The sequence below is a fragment of the Pipistrellus hanaki genome (assembly GCF_964339955.1).
Source record: "Pipistrellus hanaki genome assembly, chromosome: 3".
NCBI lineage: Eukaryota > Metazoa > Chordata > Mammalia > Chiroptera > Vespertilionidae > Pipistrellus > Pipistrellus hanaki.
The window spans coordinates 133832686-133857840 of NC_140505.1; the positions used below are offsets into that span (position 1 = coordinate 133832686).

A 25155-nucleotide genomic window follows, 5' to 3' on the forward strand; every position below is an offset into this window, starting at 1 on the left:
ATAAATCTTTTTGGAATGAGTGAATGAGTTAATGAACAAATAAATGAACCTGCATGCAAATGTAATTGATGAGAATAAATTACACAAGAAAAGAAGGGATAATGGACTGGAAAATCAATGGTAGAATTTACAAACTAAATAAAGTTGATTGGTAATACATTGTGTCCTAGCACATAATTTCCGAATTTTTATCATGTGCAAATAGATGTTGTATTTTTATTTGAGTGGAGAAACTTAAAAACATCACTGCATTCTGAATGAAAACAAAAGCCACTGTCACAGCTCCTTAACAACAGAAAGTCAAGCCTGATTTAGCTCTTAGATGGACCTTCCCCTCAAAAGACATACTCGGTTACTCTTGAAAATATCTGACCGGTGTATAACATATGTTTCTTCCTTCCCTTTAAAGACCAAAAAGGTTCAACTCCAAGATTTTTTTAAATAACCTTTTCCTCTATAATAAAATATGAATTTTCTAATTGTCCACTGTTGGGGAGAAGTGAACAGAGACCATCCATTCTGGAAGGGAAAATAATTCTTTAGAGCAAAATATATTCCCATTATCACCAACACCAAACTCCACCGCTGCTGCAGAAAAATCCCACTTTGAGGAATCTGAACTAGGAAACTGAGTTAGTACCTCTTTTTCTCTACCAAAAAGGACATTTCATGGATTTTTTTAATTACTGGTGTTTGATTAGAACAACCTGTAGAGGGCGTCCTTGCACCAAGAGCCATAGAGGCTTGAGTAACACCAAGCAAAACATTTCAATTAAAACCACACTTTCTGGGAGTCAAAGAAAATGTCCATTGTCTTGTGAAATTATCTTTACCTAGGAGGCAATTGGCATTGCAATGCTAAAGTGCTTTAAAGATTGCCCAATGCATATGAATACATTACATAAATGAATATTCTTTGAAAATTTTTTAAAAGAGGTTAACTGTTTTTAAAGGGAGAACAATGTGAAGTTTTGGATTGAAACAGACTTAAATGCGATCTACTCACCAGTATGAAGTATAGCAGTGAAGAGCATGGGCTTTGAAATCACCGTGCGTGGGTTTTGAACCCTGACTCTGCCACTTACCAACTAGGTAACCACAGTCAACTTACTGGACCTTGCTGAGCCTTGTTTCCCCATCAATAAAATGGAAATAATTATAGTACCTGCTTAAAAGAGTTGTGAGGATTAAGCAAGCACTTCAAATAAAAAAAAATCCTTTTAAAATTAAGACACTGTAAGTTCAAATAGTCACGGGCTTATCTAAATCTCTTCAAAGACCAACAATGGTACAACTGGAAATATTTCGTAACTGGAACTGCATCGTCTGCTCTTTTCAGTAACTTCTCACGACCTGACAGTGAATAACCTCTCGTGACCCAACGTTTGTTGAACTCAACGTGTGCACATGTTCAGCGCCTCCTCTGTTGTTTCTGTTTGGTTTTCCCTCTTGAACTGTCCACGGAGCCACCGAGTGAAACACCGCCCGGCCCAGACACCCAGTCCTTGGGCGTTTGTCGCGGCATCTGGGCACTAAAGAACAAAGAGAAGTAAACAACCCTCTTCTGAGTCTGAAATCGTTCTTTAAAAATAAAAAATAACCCCAGCCTTTTGCTTCTGTTTTCTTTGCGCATCCCAGGGGCTGGGTGGGGGGGAAGTGAAGTCCTTTCTGCTGGGGACGGTGGGTGGGGGAGGCTGTGGGTCACTGCCAGTCACCTACTCTTGTCCTCCGGCGCCTGTGATTTCAGGACCAGAGCACGCCTTTAAGTTTTTGTTTGTTTGTTTGTTTGTTTGTTTGTTTTGAAACACCAGTCAATATGAAGATAGTCACAACTTTTGGGAGTCCTACACATACGGGGTCAGGGACGCCTGGGAACAATTCCTGGCGCTGCCGGGTCAGCGGAGAGAAGGCCCCCCCCCCCCCCCCCATGTGTGCAAGCCGCGTCCAGGTGCCTGGCCAGTGCGGCGTGAAAGCCCGCGCCCCGCGGAGCCCGGGGCCTGTGGCCGGGGCAGCGCGGGGCGCTGGAGACTCGGGTTTTAAGTGCCGGGCAACGCGCAACCTGTCAGCGTAGCGCGGATCAGAGAGGGTGGCTTTGCGGAGAGAGAGGAATGATAGTCGGAAAGGGAGACGTGGGAGAAAACGCGCCTTCACTTAGCACCAGGGTAGAAATGGGACTCGTCTCCATCATCATCATCGGCGCTCAATCCATCCCTGAGAGCTCAGCTCACTCTACTTCCCGCGGCCCGTGCCTCGCCTGGCTGGAGCCACAGGCTAGTGCAGTCCTAGGGGTGCCTCCCAACTCCCCTTCGCAGCCACCTCCACCACGCGCCCCCTGTGCACGCCTTCCCTCTGGGCCCGCCGCCTCCGGGGCTTCGCGCCGCCCCGCCCCGCGCGCTCCGCAGCGCCCCCCAGCGGCGGCTCGCCGGGCCTCGTCACTGCTCACACGCACCCCCTGGCGCCCTCCCTTCCCGCGCTCCCTCTCTCCGCGTATTTAACCCTCTGGCTGTGGGTCTCGCCGGGCGTGCTGGCATCTGCTGCTCTGCCAGCCTCGCGTCTCCGCTGTCCCCCTCGCTCCTGCGCCCTCGCCTGCAGCCCGGCTCGCGCTGCGCTCTCCCCCCCCGCTCCTCCTCTGCTCCTGCAGGGCTCACTCGTCCCCAGCGGGACGCCACGAGCGCGGACGGCTCCGCGGGGACAGCGGGGACAGCCTCGCCGCCGCAGGTCCGGGTGGGTGAGGTCGGAGGAGTTCCAGCGGCGGGAGCCACCGCCGGCGAGGGGTCCGCACGAGCATGGCCCGGAGGAGCGCCCTCCCCGCCGCCGCGCTCGGGCTCTGGAGCATCCTCCCGTGCCTGCTGGGGCTGCGCGCGGAGGTCGGGCAGCCGCGCGAGGAAAGCCTATACCTGTGGATCGACGCTCACCAGGCAAGAGTGCTCATAGGTAAGGAAGGCCCCGGAGCCCAGCGACCTTCCCCTGCCTGTATCTCCGCTCTTTCCAACGCTCTCATTAACGGAGGAGTGATGCATGACTTTTAGGATGCTTTTAAAACTTAATTTCCAAGGGAGGTTGCTCCCCCTTCTCACGAGCTATGCCATCGGAAAGCATAGAAACTTCTTTCTCGTGAAACTTAGGCTCATCTAACATTCGAATCTTGCTGTTGCTAGTCCCTACAACCCTCCGTGGTTAGGTGGACCCAGCATTGGGTACCGCCAGCTAGCGCTCCTTCTCCCTGAAAGCGTGTGCCTGTTGGCATCATTCTGATCACAGAACAGAGGAGGAGAATGAATGGTCCCAAGGCAGGTGCTTTGTGGAAAGCAATGAACCCTACTGATTCCTGGGTGTTCTTTCTGGCATGCAATGCTGATTTTGATTCTTCTAAGTCCACCTAGTTTTAATAGTTTTGTTTCTTTTTCTAACACCAGGATTTGAAGAAGACATCCTGATTGTTTCAGAAGGGAAAATGGCCCCCTTCACACATGATTTCAGAAAAGCACAACAGAGAATGCCAGCTATTCCTGTCAATATCCACTCCATGAATTTTACCTGGCAAGCTGCAGGCAAGGTAAGTGCTGGTAACCAGAAAGGGAGGAGAAAAGGACCCTTTAACATTTCCACTGCTTAACGACAGTGTATATAATGACTGTAAAGTGTGTAGTGTGGTATATTTTACAATGTTTAAGAATGGTTTCTCATCTGATCTCCAAGACAAAAAAAGAATGAACCCCCATTTATTTAAACATGCTTCATAAATTAAGGATTCCCAAAGGAAAAGAGCAAGTAACGTGCCTAAAAATTCACCATTTTGATAAGACTGGGTGTCTTCAGACTGCTGGAATATAAAGACCTCAAATACCAACATCACTTATTTCTGTAATTATTGACATTAAAATTTAACATAATATTTAAAAGGCTATCCCCCCCCAATAGCATATGCTAATTATTTATGGCATTTATACTTTACAGTCTGTTTTTAAAGCCTATACATATTTTTGACATTGTGCACTTGAAAAAAATTGGTATGTTGAATGTTACTGGAGTGATGTGAATGCTATATATTTCTGGTAGAAGCTCACAGATTCAAAAAGTGTCATATAAGAACATTTGGCCCTGGCCAGTTTGGCTCAGTGGATAAAGCGTCAGTCTGAAGGGTCCTGGGTTCTATTCTGGACAAGGGCACATGCCCGGGTTGTGGGCTCAATCCCCTGGGGTTTGGGGGTGCAGGAGGTAGCGATCAATGATTCTCTCTCATCATTGGTGTTTCTATCTCTCTCTCCCTCTCCCTTCCTCTCTGAAATCAATTATATATATATATATATATATATATATATATATATATATATATGAACAATTGTAAAATATTGCAGGCTATTGACTTTTTAAAGTTACCATTTAAATAATTTTATATGGAAAAAGAAAACTGCAATATATTTTTATAAATAAGTATTTCTTTTATTTCCTAGCACATTAGCATCTTTTATATGTTACCGTTTGTACAGTTTCAGTATCACATAAATTACCTCTAATGACAAATGGTAAGTAATAAATTCTTTTGCTCATTGGTTGGTAAAATGTGTCTAATATAAAAGTCATTGTAATTTTAATTAAAATCACATTTTCAGGTCTTTTTTTAATTGGTTGGTAAAATGTGTCTAATATGAAAATCATTGTAATTCTAATTAAAATCACATTTTCAGGCCTTTTTTAAAATTCTAAAATAATTAAATGAATATTTTCATGAAGACCGTGATCCAGAAAAAACAACAACAATCCTCTTTATAAAAAGTAACTATTTTAAATTGAGAAACCACATTGGTTCCCCTTAATTACTTGTTATAGAATGGGCATAACCATTTTAGCTGTCTCTTTTCCCTCAGATCTATTCTCTCATTTTTCTTTTCCAAAGTAGATCAAACCTAAATCCTTTGACACTTCATTGTTGCAACAAAAAGATAAATGAGAGAGATGTTTTGTACCCATGAAGTTCATAGCCAGAAGGCCATCTATTCTGATATCCTCATTTTGCATTTGAGTTCACTGAGGCTCTTACTGCTCTCTAGAAAGATTATTGCTTTTCTTCCTACAATTCCCTCTTTATAGATACTTACTGGACAGTTAATTTTGGGATATTGTAAAATCAGTAATAAATCAATAAATGACCTTTTTATTATCATTTTGTTTCACCTGAATCTGTTTACTTGTGTTTGACTTGTATCAAATGGGGTCAATATTAATTCTGTGTTTTAAAAAAAAACATTTTCCTTACCTATACTTTTAGGGATTCATAAGAACTACCAGAAAGTAGCTTGACTTATATCCCTCCGTAGCTGAAAGGGTTTGGTAACTGTAGAAGCAGCAGAAAATGTCAATAGCTCCAATCTATTTATTATCTATTTAACTTATTTATTTTTCATCTGAGTTTGTCTTCCAAAGTACAGAATTTGAAGCAATGGCTTAAATTTCATGCTATTTCCCCTGTTGCTTTATGGCATAGTGTGTGTTTCCAAACATTGGCACATTGTTGAGTACAAAATGGAATACATATCAAACCACCTCAGGAAAATTTTTTTTTGTAGGGGGTTAGAGAAGATGGTAGAACTGGCATGGAGATGAAGCTTCCAGCATCTTTTTCTCTCCTGTTTGAGTGTTGATTAGCCATGTGGATTATCTCATTATGCAGGACAATGCTAGCACCTCAATTAAATTATCTCCCTCTCTGTGCCCAGTCTGCTCTGGACAGGCTACCATAGGTAACTGTGAAATCTGGTGTCTGTTCTTCTTAGGAGGAGGGTAGGGACAGGGTAGGATCTTTACAATGCCAAACAGCAAGGTGTTTGAATATATTATTTAAATTTGACCCATTTTACTCCATAAAGTTACGTAATCTTAGCACCATAATTTTTGAAATGTGTGGAAATTTTGAAGGTGGGAAAAATAATGACTTCAATACTAATTATTTTGAAAGGCATCTCTAGCTAAAGCCAAACCACATCAAAACATCTACATGGAAAATGTAAAGTTCATTCCATGATCTAGTTATTTCATCCAAATAATAGCAAACAATAAGGGATTTCAACACAAGCAAAACACATAACTGATTAATGAAAATTTAAACTTACTATGTAAGTGTTTGGCAACATCTGAAGAGCTTGTAGAGGCAATAGGTGTTATCTACTTCCAATAAATGATCAGTCCAATAACCCAAGGTGTTCTTGGACAATTTAAAATAACGTTCATGTTCTTCAAGCAAATAAAAATAAAAATTACAGTGATATTCCTTTCTCTACATCAAGTTGGTCAAGTTTATTTACTTATTTTTTAGTGTTTTTAGTATGTGGAGAATTGTACATATTCATATGTGGCTGATGCATGTTAGCCCTTTTGCAGGGCAGTTAGAATCTGATGGCAAAAGGTTTGATCTAGATCCTTTGACTGGGCAATTTTACTTCCAGAGATTCATCCTAAAGATATAATCATGGATTTGAGTAAAAAAATTTAGTGCAAGACTATTCCTCAACATACTTTTTATAAAAATTTAAAAATGGGTGGAACCTAGGAGTCCACTGATAGTGGCGGGAGAATGCAATAAAGCATTAATGAGAACATTCTAGACTTCTACTCAAAGCCATGGAAAGATATTCATGACAAATTGTCAGTAGTCCATAACAGCATATTCTGTTTGATTGCATTACAAAATATGTGGGCAGACATAGAAAAAAACATTTGATAAATGCCTGATCTTCCATGGTGTAAACATTGTTACATGTTGTATTTTGGTTTTATTCCACAATGAATGTGCATTGATGTAGAATTAAAAATTATTTTATATTACATGTGTGTAAAAAGGTGTACTTTAGAGTTTAAAGTTATACGATGTTTGTCTTACAGTTTATGGATGTTTATTATCGAGTGTCATTTTTACACTACACATTACAAAATGGTAAAACAAACGGCTTTCATAGCTGATCATAACTATGGATCCAAAAGAATTCCCTAGCACTTGTTGGATGGTCACTAGTATCTTTTGAGGTCCCTGAAAATCTGCCTTGGAAAGCTGAAATCAAATGGCCTGACCTCTTCCTCTTCCTGAAATTCTCATTTTCCATGGAAAGCCCTGTGTCCACTTTATCATCCATTTAAAATACTCATTTTCTGTCATGCCCCTTTTCAAGGCTTTTAGGTGAGAGAAGAATTTCCACAAAAGAAGCTTTAGGCTTAAAGGATTTTTAGTAATTGAGGAAAATACCCTTTGTTACTGTATATAACTTTTAATAGTTGGTATTTTTTTTCAAGAAAGCATTCCTTTTTCTAACCTTTCCCTGAATTTGAGACAGGTAGAGGTCATGGGCAACCACCTTAGTTTTCTAAACTATGCACTAATTAAACATTTTATTTGGAAAATCACCCCTTTCTAAACCTAATGGCTTTCAAATAAAATTTTAATGAGAAGTTAGTTAGACAAATCTGAATTCTTATATTAGAACACCGCTGCTCATTTCCATAGGAACCAATTTAGTATAAGGCCAAGTTTTTTTCCATTTATGTAAACCATACAATAAACGTATGTTTAATACAGTCTTATAAAATTTGTAAAGATCGTATAGGCTTGATTTTAATAACTCTAATATATTCTATCACCTGCATTACAATGCTAAAGCACTATGAATCGAGAACCTAGTTAATAGGACATCTCTTTTAGGTTGGCTTTTTTAGCAGTGGTAATGGATTTATGCTGAGCCATCTCTATACTACTTTTCCAGCCTCCCTGTGACTAAATACCTGGTTTTCTGAGATGGTTGGTAAGGGCTAGGCTGAAATTGATGTCTATGGAACAGAAATTCTCTGGGTGAACATAACTAGTCAATATTAACTCTAAACCTACCACTGGGATTACTAGCAAGTTCTAATCACTGTACCAACAGATCCAGATCTTAGAATAAGCTTTCTATCGTGTATTAGGGATCACAATTCTTTTAAAAAATATTTTATTGATTTTTTTACAGAGAGGAAGGGAGAGGGAAAGGGATAGAGAGTTAGAAACATCAATCAGCTGCCTGCTGCACACCTCCTTCTGGGGATGTGCCTGCAACAAAGGTACAGTCCACAGGCCAAAGCTCTATCCACTGAGCCAAACCGGTTAGGGCGGGATCACAATTCTTACAACCACTAGAAGTCAGTGATATAGATTTATTTTACTCAATTTCAAGATGTTTAAAAACAAAACTGAAAAGTGCTACTGTGGGTACAGGATAGGAATTGCAGAATTTTGTCTGTTGTCCTGGGGAGCGGGGTGGCCATGTGTATATTGTAGAAGGATTGGTTTTATTGAGTAAACTGCAGAAATGTGTTCCGCTGTTTTATGTATAACCATTGAGAATGGGAAATATTAGATATGCTGAAGATACAAAGTATCAATGAGATATTTTCCAACATGAAAGGTTATTTGTAAACATGTTCATAACACTTGCTAGCTCCCTATCAATGAAAAACAAAACTTCTTGAATTATTGAAAACTGCTCCAAATAAGAATAAAAATAATTCAAAATCAAGTCTAAAGAAAGCTTGATAACTTTGCCTGGATAGTGGTGTCTTTGTGAATGATTCCTATCAGTAACACCCAAATTCAGCTTTAAAATGAGGAAAATTCCATTGGGAAAAAATAAAAAGAAGCAATAAACAGGCTATTTTCCTGACAACTGACCCACATTTTTTGCTAATGCTTTAAAAAATAGAATCACTCTATTGTTTCTGCAATATCAACTGGACATGTTTCTGTAATATCACCTGGATAACCCAATTCTGTTATTAAAATGCCCGTAAAGCTCCGGATAGCTTGTTTTTGCCATGTAGGGTTTGATATGATGTAATATTGGTCCCATTAAACTGGCTACAGTTTGCAGTCTCAAATTTCCTATTAGGCTGGCTGGGTTAAGGAGCACTGTATTAAAATACTTTCCTCCCTTCCTTTCTCCCCATGACAAAAATCAAAGAAAAACAATAGTGAATTTAAATTCAAGTACCTCCTCCCCCTCTTCAAAGAAATTGCCAAATACCCCTACACACCTCCTTTCAACTCTGAAGTTATGGTAACCCTCATTAGTAGCAGTATTATTTAAATCCCTTAATGTATACTGTCCGAATTTTTTCCTAATGGAGTTATGATTGTTTTGCTAGTTACAATCCAAGTGGCCGCATACCTCTGCCCTCCTGGGGTTTGGCGTCATACCTTCGCGGTGGTTTTATATCACCAAGTGGAGGAAATGCCTCATTGTGTGACCCCTGTTCCATGGTTTCAAAGTGGGAATGTGAATATGTTTACATACTGCGGGCATGATTGTTTTTTTTTTTTTTTTAAAAAGAAGGTACTCATATCAGAAGCACAGCTTTAACCCTTTAATGTTTAGATACTGCTCTGCTGTGGTGTTTCGCATTGTGGTGGTGTGGATATGCCACAAGGGATCAAAGAGTAATTCTGCAGAGAGCCCATTTCAGTTAGCAAAGTAGGCATGTGCCAGCCATCTGTTGTATCTGCTGATAGAAAACAGCAGTAAGTTTCTCAAACTTTTGCCAGAAAAAAAAAAAAAAGAGAGAGAGAGAGACTTTATTGCTTAGAGGAGATGAGTTACAAGGTACCTTGTAAGCAACATCTGGTTCTGCAGCGATTTACATGGCATAAATGTAAACTCCACTATGTCTTCCTTACACGGTGGCATAAAGGCGCATAAACAGCCCCTTCCACCCCCGCTATCCTCCGTGTTTATTCCTGACTTCACAAAACTTGCACAAATAAAAAACATCTTAAGTGGTCGTGGTGAAGTGAAAGGTATGATATTCAATAACGCATTTTGTTTTGGATTAAATTCATTGAACTTAAATGTCCCTGATGAATGAATAGGAGGGGTGCTGTGAAGGGGAAACTCTGAGGACTGAGAGTTCAGTGAAAATGCTTCATCCTGTAGCCCAACCTCTGTCAGGTCAGGGCTTCTTTTGATGCGGTGATTAAACCAGCATGCCCCACTTGACAACATGGGAGCAGTTTGGCCACATTTCCTTAGGATGGGGCGGGTTTTCCCCCTAAGCATGTTTTTCTGTATGCCTCAAGCACTCACTCAATCAATAAACACAGGCACTGAGCTAGTCACAGATCACTCCAAGAGAAATAAACATGGTCCTTGCCCTCAGGGAGCTCATAGTCTGGGAAACAAATATTCATCACACTCATTGAAATGAGGTTGGAAAGTATGGGGCTGGCTTCTCACAAAAAAGACCACTCTTTCCCTGCCTGGGGGAGGAAGGAAGCCAGCTCGGAGCCCACCGCTGAGCTCACCGAGCAGGTGTTGTCTAAAGTGATTCCCGAGGGTCAAAAGCATTCATCAGACCAGCAAGGGGGGCAAATGCCTTCCAGAGTGGTGAGCTTGGGCTGTTCAAGGGCCTGGAGGTCTTAAAGGGGAAGGCACGTTCTGTCAGGGGTGGGGAACCTTTTTTCTGCCAAAGGCCATGTGGATATTTATAACATCATTTTCGGGATATAGACAAAATTGTCAACTTAAAAATTAGCCTGCTCTATTTGGTCAACCATTTAATTAACTCACCCCTAATGCCTTGGCAGGGCCCAACCAAATGTGTTCTCAGTCCTTACATGGCCTGTGGGTGCCACCCTGTTCTAGGTAAGCATGAGGGACCTCGTATCTGAGAGGTAATGGGAATTCAGTGAAGGGGACGTCAAGCTCAAATAATGGAGAAAGATTCTGGGGAGGACAAAAAGATAAAAACAGTTCAGGAGGTTTCTCTCTTCTCTGCTATGAAGAGAATAGACTCGACATTTTGTAAGTTTGTTCCAGGGCGGTATTAAGTCAATCTTTGGTCTATGTGTTGGGAGGACAGTGGTTTTTCCACACCATGATTCAGCTCTTCTTTTTCACTTAACTTTGGGAGAGTTTGTGATAATTAGTATCAGCTCCAGATTAATTTTTTTAGGTAAGTAGGAAGGAACTATAAACAATTGCTTTTTTGAAATTATTTTTAGTTCAAAGGACTTTTTAAAAATCAATTTAATTTTCTAATGCAACCTAGGACTTTGAACTTAATGTAAAACAATGTGTAAATAAGAAAAATGTTAATTTGAAAAAGAATCGATTTAGCATCTATTCTCAACTTCTATATTACTCGTTAAAGTATCATGAGAAGTATAATAAATGTATAGAAATTACATTTGCCTGGATATCCTTTAGTTAAAAGAATGAGAGGTTGAACACTAGAAATGGGTTTATTTAAAACAAACCTGCTTCTTCAAGTGTTCTATGTTCACTTAAAACTTATTAATTCAAATTCAAAAGTCACGGGACAATTTCTGTTCTTCCCTGTTTTTCCCAGATAGACCTATGGATATCTAGCCTCCTGAGCTGTAGGCTTTGTCTTCTTTTTAAATGTTATGGATGAATATGATTAAAAGCTCTTGGAAATTGTCTGGCATCTTTTAAAACTCATTCACCTGAACAAAATGTCACAGAGCAGCTGTGTGTTTTGAAGGATCTGAGGGACACCCTGAAGCATATTGAACCTGGGACAAAGGACAGGTTAGGGCGGAGTTCTTCGCTGGCCACACTGGAAAGGAGCTAAACTGGCTTCACCACTTGGGGCCAGAACTCAGATCATGCCCTGGTGGGAAAACATGGTTGAGAACCAAGTCCCTAACCTTGAGAAAATTTGAAGCTATCAGGAGAGGCAGACATACCTAAACACATCACCTTAACAATTCCTGTTCCGTGATACTGTGGAAGTGCTGGGTGTTCCTAGGTTATAATGACCGCAGAGAGAAGTAACTCTGAGCCGTCTGATTTGAGTTAGCCAAGCCAAGCCTGGAATGGGGTGATTTCTAGGGAAGGTAAATGGTTTGAAGTAAGGCATAGGGCTTAGGAATGGCTTTACTTGGGGAATTAGTACTTTGGTGTGGCTGGAGTTTTTGTAAAAGGCAGGAAGTGGAGAGGTAGACAGGGGCTAGGTCCTGAAGGGCTTTGTCCAGCATTAAAGCATGTGGGACTTACTCTACAAGCAATGTGAGGTCAACCCATGGAAAAGACTACAACAGAGAACAATAGGGTCCGAGTTAACTATTTAGATCATCTTGTCAGCAGGATGGAAAATAGCTTCGAGGGGAGTTGACTGTAAGGGGAGAAATCAGAGATAATGAGATACAAAATCAGCGAAGATGGGAAGGGAAACATAGATTGGGGGAGCATTTAGGAGATAACAATCCGAAAGTCTTGGGGCTAGGAAGGAGCACCTCATTTCTTCCACTCCCTGCTTTGCTAACTTGGCAGTAGTCCTGTTAGCCTTTCTGTCCCCCCAACCATCAAGCTCATCCTTCCTTCTTAGGCCTTTGCACATTAACTTTCCTCCACCTAAATGCATTCCTGCATGATTTCTGTGTGGCTTGCTTCTGTGTTTCCCCCAAGTCTGATCAAATGTTACATCCTTTAAAAGACTTTTTCCTGACTTCCCCTCTCTAAAAAACATGCTCCCACTCCTCCCAGTCACTCTGAGTCTCTCTCTACAATCTATTTTTTTTTTTATGGCCTTTAGTATAATGATACTTGATTATATTTTACTAGAGGCCTGGTGCATGAAATTCGTGAACTTGAGGGGAGGGGCCCTCAGCCCAGCCTGTGCCCTCTTGCAGACTAGGAGTCTTTAGGGATGTCTGACTGATGGTTTAAGTCCGCTCCTTGTGGGGAGTGGGACTAAGTTGGCAGTTGGATATCCTTAGTGCTGCATGGAGGCAGGAGAGGCTCCTGCAACTGCTGCTGTGCTCACCAGCTGTGAGCCTGGCTTCTGGCTGAGTGGTGCTCCCCCTGTGAGAGCACATTGACCACCAGGGGGCAGCTCCTGCATTAAGCATCTGCCCCCTGGTGGTCAGTGAGCATCATAGTGACTGGTCCTAGCTGTTGGGCCGAAATTGGCTCTCTGACATCCCCCAAAGGGTCCCAGATGGCAAGAGGGCACAGGACGGGCCAAGGGATCCCACTGGTGCATGATTGGGGCCAGGGAGGGATGTGGGAGGTTGGTCAGGTGGGGAGGTACCAGAGGAGGGCTCCAGGGCATGTCCGGCCCGTCTAGCTCAGTCCCTATCAGCCAGACCCCAGCAGCAAGCTAACCTACTGGTCAGAGTGTCTGCCCCCTGGTGGCCAGTGCATGTCATAGCGAGCATTTGAGCAACTTTAGCATATCATTAGCATATTATACTTTGAATTGGTTGAACAGCCAACTGGACACTTAGCACATTAGGCTTTTATTATATAGGATTTTAATTGTTTGACTCTCCCATTCAATGTAAGCTCATGAGAGCAAGGACTTTGTCCTGTTAAACATATAACTCCAGCCCCTGAAACAGCTCCTGACACACTAATAAACAGTTGATAACTATTTGTTGAATAATGAAGGCATGAGGTAGGTCTCATTATTTCCATTTGATAGGTAGTAAGTGGCAGAGCTGGGATTTAAACCTAGGCAGCTGGGATTCAAACTAACTCTTGCTCTGATAAGAGCTAAATAGAAGTATGAATACAGAGTGAGCTCTGGAACACAGAGGAGAGAGCAGTGAATTTTGGCTAAGGAAGATTTGAAAGACACACTTGAAGCATAGCCAATGCTACCATGTCCTAGGTTCTGAAAATACACACTTTAATCATTGGAGGTGGGAGTGGGGCACAGTAGGTGGGCCATCAAAGGCAGAGGCAAGGGAGTTGTGAGAGTGCATTCTGGGAGATGCTAATGGTGCCCAAGTCTGGAATTGATGTGTGGAAGGAAGAATACTGGGGGCTAGGGTGGGGGAAGATGAGGCCAGATATAGAAATACTAGAAGCCAGGAAAGATCATGTTACTCAATTCTTTTTATCTATTAGAAAAGCAGTTTGGATTGCCTCCAAACTCCTTCTAAATTCTACTATATACATAATGTTCTTATTGATTTTAGAGAGAGGAATGGAGAGGGAGATAGGTATAGAACATCAATGATGAGAGAGAAACATCAATCAGCTGCCTCCAACTTGCCACCTATTGGGGATGGAGCCTGCAACATGGGCATGTATCCTGACCAGGAATCAAACTGTGACCTCCTGGTTCAAAGTTGATGCTCAACCACTGAGCAACGCTGGATGGGCTAAATTCTAAAATATTTTTATTCTATTTCTTAAGTAAAACATCTTCCATTATTTAACATGTATGGTCATATCTTTATACAAATTGGATATCTGTTTATATGTTTTTAAAAACCAAGGGAGAAATATTCTTCCTCCAAAATTGTCTTGATGTCAAACTTAAAAAAGAATTCACCTCAGAATATTCTATTTATTCTATGTTAATAATAATGAACAACATCTACATAATGCAGGCTGGGCACTCTTCTAAGCACTTACTATCCCATCGTCACAATTACCCTGAGGTAGGCACCATTATTGTCCCTATAGATGAGGAAACTAGAACATTAGAAAGTCAGGTTACTTACCCAAAATTCCATAGCTAAGAACACTTAGGTACATGTTTATTATACACTTCGGAGATCTTCCTTTGATAACTTTTTAAATATCTTCTCATTTCAAAAAATAATTCAAAAACATTTATCAGTGCAACTGTGTCCTAGGTTCTGAGTATATACACTTTTTTAAATTTATTATTTTATTTTATTTTATTGATTTTCCACAGAGAGGAAGGGAGAGAGATAGAGAGCTAGAAACATCAATGAGAGAGAAACATCAACCTCTTACACACCCCCAATCAAGGATGTGCCCGCAACCAACGTACATGCCCCTGACCGGAATCGAACCTGGGACCTTTCAGTCCGCAGACCAACGCTCTACCACTGAGCCAAACCGGTTTCGGCATGAGTATATACACTTTAATTGATCCAACTGCCTTCTGGGAATTCACCAGCTGGTGGCAAAGACTGTGGCATCAATAAGGCAATCATAATAATTGTGATAAGTTCTCAGGACCAACATGCGCAGTTGAATAAGGTTTTCCATTGCATAAGGGAACCTGACCAAACCAGCAAGTTCAACTCAACCACGCTGAAATCATTTGTCAAGTCTGATAGCTGGACACAGAGTCTCACAGCCCAGCAGGGACACTTCTATTTAATTTGCAGAGAGCCTTCATGGGGGCTAGCTGTGGCACCATTAAATACCCTATGAAAAGTACTATGGGAGCATAAAGCCAGAGGATTTGGCATTGATCGGGTAAATTTAGAATTTCCTTTGTTCTGGAGAAGATACCACAGAAGAGATAACATCTACCCACAAAAGATGACCAGTAGGCAGACAGTGGCTACGGCAGGTAGGAATGAAATGGGCATTCTAGGTATGCTGAATGACCCACAGGAAGGTACACAGGATTCAGAACCATTGGTGTACTTGGAAAATGACAGTTCAGAACAGTTGGGATATATGGAATATATATGAGTAATATAGATCTAAAACAGAAAGTCTGGGAAGTTATGAGGATTTCTGTAAGCCATAGTAGACTTATAGAAAATGGAAAGCCATTGAAAGTTTAAAAGTAGATGACAGTATCATATCTGTGTGAAAGGTAACGTTGGTGGCAGATGGAGGGTAAGGAGGAGGTGCCTGGCTGAGTTCTAGGCGCCAAATAGGAAGTTAAGACACCACAAGAGATGACAAAGGTGTGAATTAAGGCAAGCAGTGAGGAGAGAAGAAGGAACAGACTCTAGAGCTAGCTGTCAGTGGAGTTGACAGGTCTTAGCGAATGTAGGTGTTATGGAAATGAGAGAGTAGAGGATGACTCTGAGATGGTTATGTCTTGATTGAGAAATGATACAGGAAATAGGTGGACAATTTGAGGTTCAAAGACAGTGGAGTCCATTTGGAAATTGCTAAACATAAATTTCTGCTCAGAATTCAGATGAAAAAGTCTCCTATGCATTTGAAAATGATATAGAACTAAGACATGAGGTGTAAAATAGAAGTGCTGATTTTGGAAACTATGGATCCTTCTTTTCCTTCCTCTCTTCTTTTGACTTCAACTCAACAAATATTTATTGAGCGCCTACCTAATGCCAAAGCTTGTGCTGAATGCTAACTTCCCCCCGCCCCCCCCTCCCCCCCCCCCCACAAGTAGCCTGGCTGGTGTGGCTCAGTGGTTGAAACATTGGCCTATGAACCAAAAGGTCTTGGTTTGATTCCCCATCAGGGCACATGACCGGGTGGTGGCCTTGATCCTCAGTGCGGGGTGTGCAGGAGGCAGCCAATCAATGATTCTCTTTCCTCATTGATGTTTCTATCTCTTTTCCTCTCAGATATATATATATATTTTATTGATTTCTTTTACAGAGAGGAAGAGAGAGGGATAGAGAGTTAGAAACATCGATGAGAGAGAATCATCGATCAGCTGCCTCCTGCACACCCCCCACTAGGGATGTGCCCGCAACCAAGGTACATGCCCTTGACCAGAATTGAATCTGGGACCTTTCAGTCCGCAGGCCGACACTCTAACCACTGAGCCAAACCGGTTTTGGCCAATAAAAATATATTAAAAAAAGAAATGTAAATTGTGTATGGCACTTGCTTACAGGAGATTACAATAACACAATGTTAAATGTGTTATCATTGCAATATGAACAAGGTGCTGTGAAAGTACTAAGGAGGGAGCATTAACTGTTGGAAGAGGAGTGAATTATCTGCACAGGGTTCCTGGTGTTGTTCAGAACATATCCTGAGCAATGTATACCTACGACATGCACATCTGGAACACCCTCTTTGCTTAACTCAGGGCCTTTATGTACTTGAGATATGTATTCTGCCTTTTACTTGCATTTTCTGGAAATGAATACAACTAGGTGACAGAGCAAATCAGCTCTCCCAAATTAAATATCTACTAGTAGAACTACTCTTGAGAAAACAGTCTGTGGGAGCTGAAGATAGGCTTGAATAAACCCACATTGTATGGCTTGTTAGGTTGTCTAATTTCCAAGGGCTGTTTCAGTGTTAGTCATGGATGCACCATTGGGAGGATTCACATTGGAAGTCAAGTCTGAGTAGGACCTCTCCTGCTAAAGGCAATAACCAGATGGATCCCCAGTAGACTTGTAAAATTACTCTGCTATTTGGCTTTTGAGTACTTAGTGAAGTAACTTGATTCTTATCATTTGTAAATTCAGTCAATATTCGTATTTCCAGTTGGATCTTCACTAGGATGTGAGATTACATTTATGTTTCTGTCACTTACAGCAGTAGCCAGAAGGTGGCAATGTAAAAAGTTGCTTCTTTGTAAAATTTTCCAACTCAACATTTTTTAAGGCTCTAAGAGGCCCGTTTGTGGGGTACTGTGATCTTTAGGCATTTAATTTCAATAGACCATTAATACATCCAATAAGTCCGAAAAATGCTTTCTCAAATTCAATGTCACTGAAAGCATTAGAACTCATCATATGTTTGAGAGCCCATCCTAAATAACTAAAAATGTGAATGATTTCACTATACACGGATCACCTCTCCCCTTCTGTTAAATAATTGCCCGATTTCATCTAGGAATCAAGTTTTGAGTTATCATCTTTGTATGTTCATCCAATTTTTTCCTTTGCTTTCTCTGGCTGTACCTTTAGAAAGGATGGCAGAGTTGGAAGAGTTCCCAGAGTTCATCTAACCCATCAAGCCCAACCTCTCTGAAGCATCCATGAGTTATGGTCTCTCAATCTCTAGTTGAACATGCTCAGGGGCAGGGTACTTACTAAAGCAGAATTTATTTTATCATTTTGACTGTGGTGACCATAGGAAGTTATTCTCTATCATGGGTCAAAACCTGCATCCAGGTGTAACCTGAATATCGCAAGACCACCGGTCTCTGGACTCCCATTTGGAGAGTCCTACCTTACATTTATATCCTAAAGAAGGCTGATTGGTCACCTCCATTGCTGATATAGGGCCTCGGGTTCATTTACTCCTGCTGCTCTAGCTAAAGAGCAGCTATTTCTGAGTCCTTGAAAAGGCTGCACATAGGCCATCCGGGAGGGAGAGGTCTTGACCTCTGCCGCTGCAGTGGGGCCTGGGAGAGGTACAGCTTCTCCAAGCTCCTAAGCTATAAGGACTCAATGTGGGCTGGCCTATGCTCCCCACAGGTCTTATGGCCTCAGAACAGCTTGGCATTTTCTGGAGAAATGAGGAATCTAGCCCTCTCCTCCGTTTGGCATTTCATATTGTCACTTGGTATCCAAAGCAGCATGGCTTAATACCCTGACCCCAACTGAAGACACAAACGTTCATTTCCTGCAGCCCAAGTCCCCATAGAAGTTAGGCCTTGTCCTTAGCAACAGGCCCTAGAATCTCTCAGTCTAAATGTGTATCTTGCACTGGCCAGTGTAGCTCAGTGGTAAGAGTGTTGTCAGTGTACCATAGGATCTCCGGTTCGATTCCGGTCAAGAGTACATGGTGGGTTGCAAGTTTGATCCCTGGCCCCAGTCAGAGTGTGTGTGGAAGGCAACCAATTGATCGATGTGTCTCTCACATCAATGTTTCTCTCTCTCTTTCCCCCCAACCCTCCGTGCCTTCCACTCTCTCTAAAAATCATTGGAAAAAATAAGCCCCAGGCAACTGCATAAAGAAATGTCCCTGTTATCAGGTCCCCTGATTCTCATGCATGCCAACAGGTGTCGCAACCACCAGGCACAGCTGAACCCCAAATCCCAATTGAGGCTCCACTGGAATGCCTCTCATATCTATAATTCCTGGCCTTCGTCCTCTGCCTGACCTCTGGACCCCGAGGGAGTATGTTTTAACCTCTTTTTGATTGGCAACCAACCCACAGGCATTTGAGGACAGCTCACATCATCTGTTCTCTTGGCCAACATCCCCAATTTCTTCAGCTACTTCACATAAGCAGTTCTGTATTTCTTCAACCTTGACACCTAAATACTTATCAAAAGTATAAAATTGTCAGAGATGAAATTAACTGGTACTTTACTCTTATACTCTGGTAAGAAGAGTTCATTGCTAAATTAGAGATTAACTTTATTAGTTCTGGAATTGTGAAATCAGTTACTGGTCTGTAAATCTTGTGTGATAAGGAAAAGAAGAAAGGAAGAGAAGATAAAAAGAGGGGGATAGCTAACACTTATTAAGTATATTTTACTTGCCATCATTGTGAAAATCATTTTTCTTCTAGTTTAATGCTCACAGCAACCCTTTGAGATAAGCACTACTAATATTCTCATTTTACAAAAATGGCAACTGGGTCACAAAAAGGTTAAGCAACTTGCCTAAGGTCACTCAACAAAGGGATAATGGGGCCAGGATTTAAACTCAGGTGGTCTGACTCCAGAATCTGCAATGAAACTGCAATTTGAACCCTTGGAAACTGAGATTTTCTGGAACCTGCATCTATATTATTGAGATATTTTATTTCATCCTTATTGCATGCTGTGGAGCATGAGTTAGGTAAGGACCCTGACCAGTAAAACCCTTACATTATTCAAGGAGTTTAAAATAGCATCACTTTACTAAATATTAGGTTGATGCACTTGAAGTTGTCATTTTTAGTTGTTCAAAATGGTTGAATTTCATCTGATTTAACCTAATAAGAACTGAACCTTATTGGACATTCACTGTATGCACGCAGTTCTCCTCAGTATTTGACACAGAATAGCTCATTTCATATTGGGACCTAGTCTATGAGCCGAAGGTACTATTTTCCTTTCCAGTAAAACACGTAAGAAGACTGAGATGTAGAGAAATGAAGTAACTTGCCCAAGATCATATCTTAGTCACCTGTAGAGCCTGGGTGTCAACCCTGGCAGTCGTATGGCAAAGTAGGCATATACATGTATATAGTTTTTCACCTCTATGTTATAAATGACTAGCCAATCTGTCTATCCAAATCATGTTTTAAAGAAGACTTTCATTTACAGAGAGCCATCTTACAAGGTAAATATCAAATCATCTAAGTCAAGACACAGTTCAGGAGCCAGAGAGAACAAATGCAAAATCCCACTTGCCTCCAGACTGGCTGGATGTCTTTGGTTCCCAAAGTTGGATTTCTACACTTACCTCATTTCTTGGGTATCTGTGGACTTGAGTTGGAGTCCTATGCTATCCAGGACTTGAAGGAACATTTGCTCATGAACTGAAGGAGAGCGTATAAATTGGTATGGCTCTCTTGAATTGAAGGAAGAGTTGTTCTATATTTTGCTAATAGCAGTGACACCTTTCTGTATTGCACTTAATAGTTTAAAAATTCTTTGATTTATATCACCTCATAAGGTTAATTTAATCCTCACAATGACTGTGAGAAATCCTGCATTAATGAAACTGCAGATAACTCAATATGAGGAATATTCTATATACTAGTAATTTGCAGTGAGTGGCCCATTGCCAAAAGTAAAATAATTCAAACCTGATCTTTACTAGCTGTGCATTTTTCTTTAATGTACAAAAGATTTGTGTGTTTATGCTTTTATAGAAATGCTTTTGCCTTTCAATAAAAATAAATAAGGACCCATTCAATAAATACTATATAAATTATAAGGAAACTTTCATTGGAAAATGTAAATGAATTACCATTCCATTCCATAGTAAGCATACAAATAATTATCCTTAGTCTGTTTTCATACTCAGTATTTCTGATATTTATTTTTGCCATCAGTTCCTTGAGAAATTGTGCATATGCAAGTTTCTTCTAGAATGGTATTTATATACCATATTTTCTGTCTTCCTGCCTCACAGTGAGAGAAGTTACTATCAAAGAAGCACCTCTATAAATTTGTGCTCTGAGTGCGTTGCTTGCCTCCCCCTAGTCCAGGCCCTGAACATACGAGAGGACACAATGTGTGATGGGTGATTGTATGTGTCCGGACATTTGGTCAAACATTATTCTTGATGTATCTGTGAAGGCATTTTGGAAACGATTAATATTTGACTTGGGTGGGCCTCATCCAATCAACTAAACGCCTGAATGGAACAAAAAGGCAGACTCTCCCAGAAATAAAAAAGAACTCTTGTCTGACCTCCTGTGAACTGGAACACTGGCTCCTCTTGGGTCTGAGCCTGCCTGCTCTCAGACTGGAACTTACACCATTCGCTCTCCTCATTCCCAGGCCTTCGGACTCAGATCGAACTAAACCACTGGTCCTTATATCTAGCTTGCCAACTACAGATCCAGGGAGACTTGTCAGCCTCTATGATCACATGAAACAATACCTTATAACAAATTTTATCTATCTACCTATCTATCTATCTATCTATCTATCTATCTATCTATCTATTTTTCTCTATATCCTATTGGTTCCTTTTCTCTGGAGAACTCTAACATACCATATTTTCTGTCTTCACTGCCTAACAGTGGGAGAAGTTACTTTCAAAGAGGCAAACAGCAGCAAGGGGTCAAATCTTGATCAACTTAAACTCTTGGGGACCATCATTTCTTCAAGTATTAAAAGGAAATAATTAATTTGTCGTTTATAGCAGCAGCAAAATACAGTTGCATAATGTGTACAAGATACTTGACTCATAGTAGACCCTGAAAAAGTAGGGTCCTTTCTTCCCTTTGTATTAGTGAGCTGTGAGTGCTAAGTGGGAGCCAGGAGGCCAAAGAAAGGGAGTCTGCCAGAGCCCAGGCTGGGGAGTGCGCTGGCAGGATGCCCACATTCCACGCTAAGTGATGGCATCCAGCTCTCTGAACTCAGTGTCACACTGAGCTGGCCTGAGGAGACCTGGCTTCTGGCCCGCTCCCACACCATCTCTCTGGGACCTCAGACAATATTTCATTTTCTCATCTGTAAAATAACGGGGTTCCTTTTGGGTCTAAAACGTCTGTGATTTATTATTGGTCATTATCATTTCTGCATTGTTCTTGGTTTTGTGTTTGAATTCAAATCACAGAAAGAAAAATGGTTTGGACAATGGGGTTAATTGTAACAAAAGAATAAAACACACTTTTTGGGCAGAATTAACTTTTCAAAAGACCATTTGCCCAAATAATGCTAATAAAGGCTACTAAAATCTAAATTAGGTAACTTTTATCTCGTTTCCCTACTATCTTGATTTCAGACCATTTCATTTGACTAATAAACTGACTTGGGGAGTTATATTCTGAGGCCGGTAAACAGCTGTATCACTACTATTTCCCCTTTAAGACCTTCCACAAACAGTAGCTCCTTTTAGATACCGAGAACAGTTATTCCTGGCATGGTTCTTTACAAAGAACTGAGGAATCAACTCTGAGATTTTTGTCTGTTGCAAATTGAGGTTGTTCACATTTCGAGCTGTCTTTGTAGTAATTATAACTTGCAAAACTCGTTACTCACTTGGGAACATGAACTGGACTTCATTAGAGTTTGTAATACTTAATTTCCTGGGTATAACTATTTCTTTTTATGAATCCTTACAGAGTTTTAAGTTCATTACTTTTTTCCATCATAAACTAGTATACCCTCTAAAACTACAGAAAAAGAGAAAGTGGAATGGGAGAGGGTAATTCATGTATAGTAAACTCATGTAAGAAAATTTTAATATTTTGGTGTTTTCCCATCTAGTATTTTTCCATTGGAGTACCAATTTGTGTCCCCTTTTTTGGTTTGTTGTTTGCTTAAAGACAGTGGGGCAGTTTCCCATGTTGTTACACATTCTATAAATTATTTTTTTTAATGGCTGCACAATATCCTGTAATTTATTTAAACATTCTCTTATGTAGATGATGTCTTTGGATACCTTTTCACTGTTATAAATAACACTGTGAACAGCAACTTGATGCATAAAACTTTTTCCACATTAGCTTTACTACTTCCTTAGGACCGAGTTCCACAAGTGGAATTTCTGAGTCAAAGCATCTGATCGTTGTACAGGCTCTTGGCACGTATGTGACTGCTGACTGGCTTGTAACGGCTACTCCATGCCCCAACAGCACTATACCCGGATGTCACTTTTAGTGTCCTTTTGTGGCTTATTTCTAAGCCTCCAAAGGAAACTTTCCAAATGGTACTGGTGATTGCTGATTTGTGCCTGCTTTTTGAAGTTCCGACAGGTTTATCTCAGTGGGAATCTCATACTGTAGGGGGCAGTGGGGGATCAGGAAGCGGCTTCTCCCTTTCGGTACAAGGATAAGGCCCATCATGGTAAAAAGTTCTACATGAGGTTGATTATTAATTGTGAACATAGGACTCTTCAAATAGATATTAATTATAAACTATACTTCTAGGCTACATATATAAAACTAATGGGTGATTTCTAAAAAATACAATAGGTGTTTGTTTTGTTTTTTTAACATAGCAAGGAAACACATTTTCTACTAATTTTAAGTGAATATGAATAAACATTTATACGAGTTTCTCTGCACATATGTAGATATTTTTATCCAGAAATATTTGAAATAACAGTGATTGGAACATTTATTTTTGCACATATGTTCTTTAACTTTTTCTGTGTTTAGTAATTTATTTCCCCAACGCTCAGTGGTATAATATCCTCAATTTTCATAGGGCATTAGCAAGTAGAGTTATTGTCATCAGTGGCTAGAACATAGCATGCTCTAAGAGGAAGAATGGTGTGTTTGCTACATTTATCAAAATAAGGGCACTCCAAGCAAATTAATGTACTCTTATGGGTGTTCTGTAAAAGGGAAGACACATTTATTTGCGAGTCAGAGCTCCCAAAGCTGTACATCCAAGTGCAGGGAGGGCAAAGAGTAGAGCTATACAGGGAAGTTTCTAAGAGAAAGCACTCAGCAGACTACGGGCTGGTTTCACTTGAATCAGCAGTCCTGGTATCTTAGTAAATACTCCGCATGTTAGCCTTTGAAGTGTCTGTTAACTTCTGCTGAATTTGCTCTCTGTGGAATAGACTGTTTCAGGGAGTAACAAGAGCCTGGTAGGTAGACACAGATTATTGTTTATAAACTGCTGGCTTCTCGGCTGCAGAGCATCTTCCGCAGCCACTTCAAAGCCGGCAGCCCTTGAGTGCTTCTTTGAGCAAAATCTCCCGTGGCGAACACAAGGCAAACAGAAGGGAAACAGGCAGGTCTGATGGAGGGAAGTCATTCTCAAGCACACTGTGGGCTCAGTCTGAGCGATCTCATCAACTGGTTATTAAAATGTATCTCTGCATTTCTAAAACACCAGAAATCTGATAAAGGCAAAATGTGCACCCAAGGATGTCTGTGCAGCAATTTCCAGGTGTGTATGTATTGGAAAAGGTTACTTATTAGGTCTTAGATCATTAAAAGCACTGAACTAATATACTGAGACTTGAATATTAAGAACTAACTCTTTACTGAGCCCGATCCTCCACCTAGTTATCCAAGCAGAATGAATTGTATTCTTCACAGATGCTCAGGACTGTATGTTAACCCTTAGATGAATTTGTCAAGGGCCTCCACTTAGAATCATAAACTCTTAGAATAGAAGGAATCTTATTCCTTCAACCACCTAATTTTTCAGATGGGAGAACTGAGGACCTGAGATGATGACCAACTCTCTGAGGATCACAGAGAGAACTGGCAACAGAGCTGACAAAAGAGCAAGTATCTGCTGGCAGCCAGAGCCAAGCTCTCCACATCACCACTACATCACAATTCAAAGGTCCCAGAAAGTGGAACGGAAGAACTGCCTACAATTTTTCTCCCAGAATGGAGTATAAGGAAGTCTGTTATCCAGTCTAATAATCTGTCTATCTCTACCTCCCTCCCTTCCACCCTCCCACCCTCCTTCCTTCCCCTCCTCCTCCTCCTCCTCCTCCTTCTTCTTCTTTCTCTCTCTCTCTCTCTCTCTCTCTCTCTCTCTCTCTCTCTCTCTCTCTCTCTCTCTCTCTCTCTTCTCTCTCTCTCTCTCTCTCTCTCTCTCTCTCTCTCTCTCTCTCTCTCTCTCTCTCTCTCTATCTCTCAAATAGCTAAAGGGGTGGTTAAGGCATTGCACTTTTGCTTGATGCATTTCACCTGGCTTGTCCCTAGGACATGGTAGATATTTGACAATAGTGGTCCCTACATCTCAGGCTAATGTCAGTGTTGGGTTCCTCCCTTTAACTTCAGCATTAGCACAATGGAAATGGCTGGTAGGGTGGCAATATGGTATCATGAAAAGCGCGCTGAACCAGTCCTGATGGATGGGACTTGGAATATAACAACCTCCCTGGCCCGCAGTTCCCCCACATGCTCTCCTAGAATTTTTCCAGC

At 41.0% G+C, this 25155-nt stretch overlaps 1 protein-coding gene across 1 annotated transcript in view; it reads left to right on the forward strand.

Annotated features, from left to right (window-relative positions):
- The first annotated feature begins 2455 nt into the window (after positions 1-2455).
- The window catches only part of WIF1 (WNT inhibitory factor 1), a 73227-nt gene continuing 50527 nt past the window's right edge, over positions 2456-25155 (forward strand). The window contains exons 1-2 of the mRNA XM_084877605.1: positions 2456-2934; positions 3417-3556. Coding sequence (XP_084733731.1) covers positions 2787-2934; positions 3417-3556 — 288 coding nt within the window. The 5' untranslated portion in view covers positions 2456-2786. The remainder of the gene's footprint in view (positions 2935-3416; positions 3557-25155) is intronic.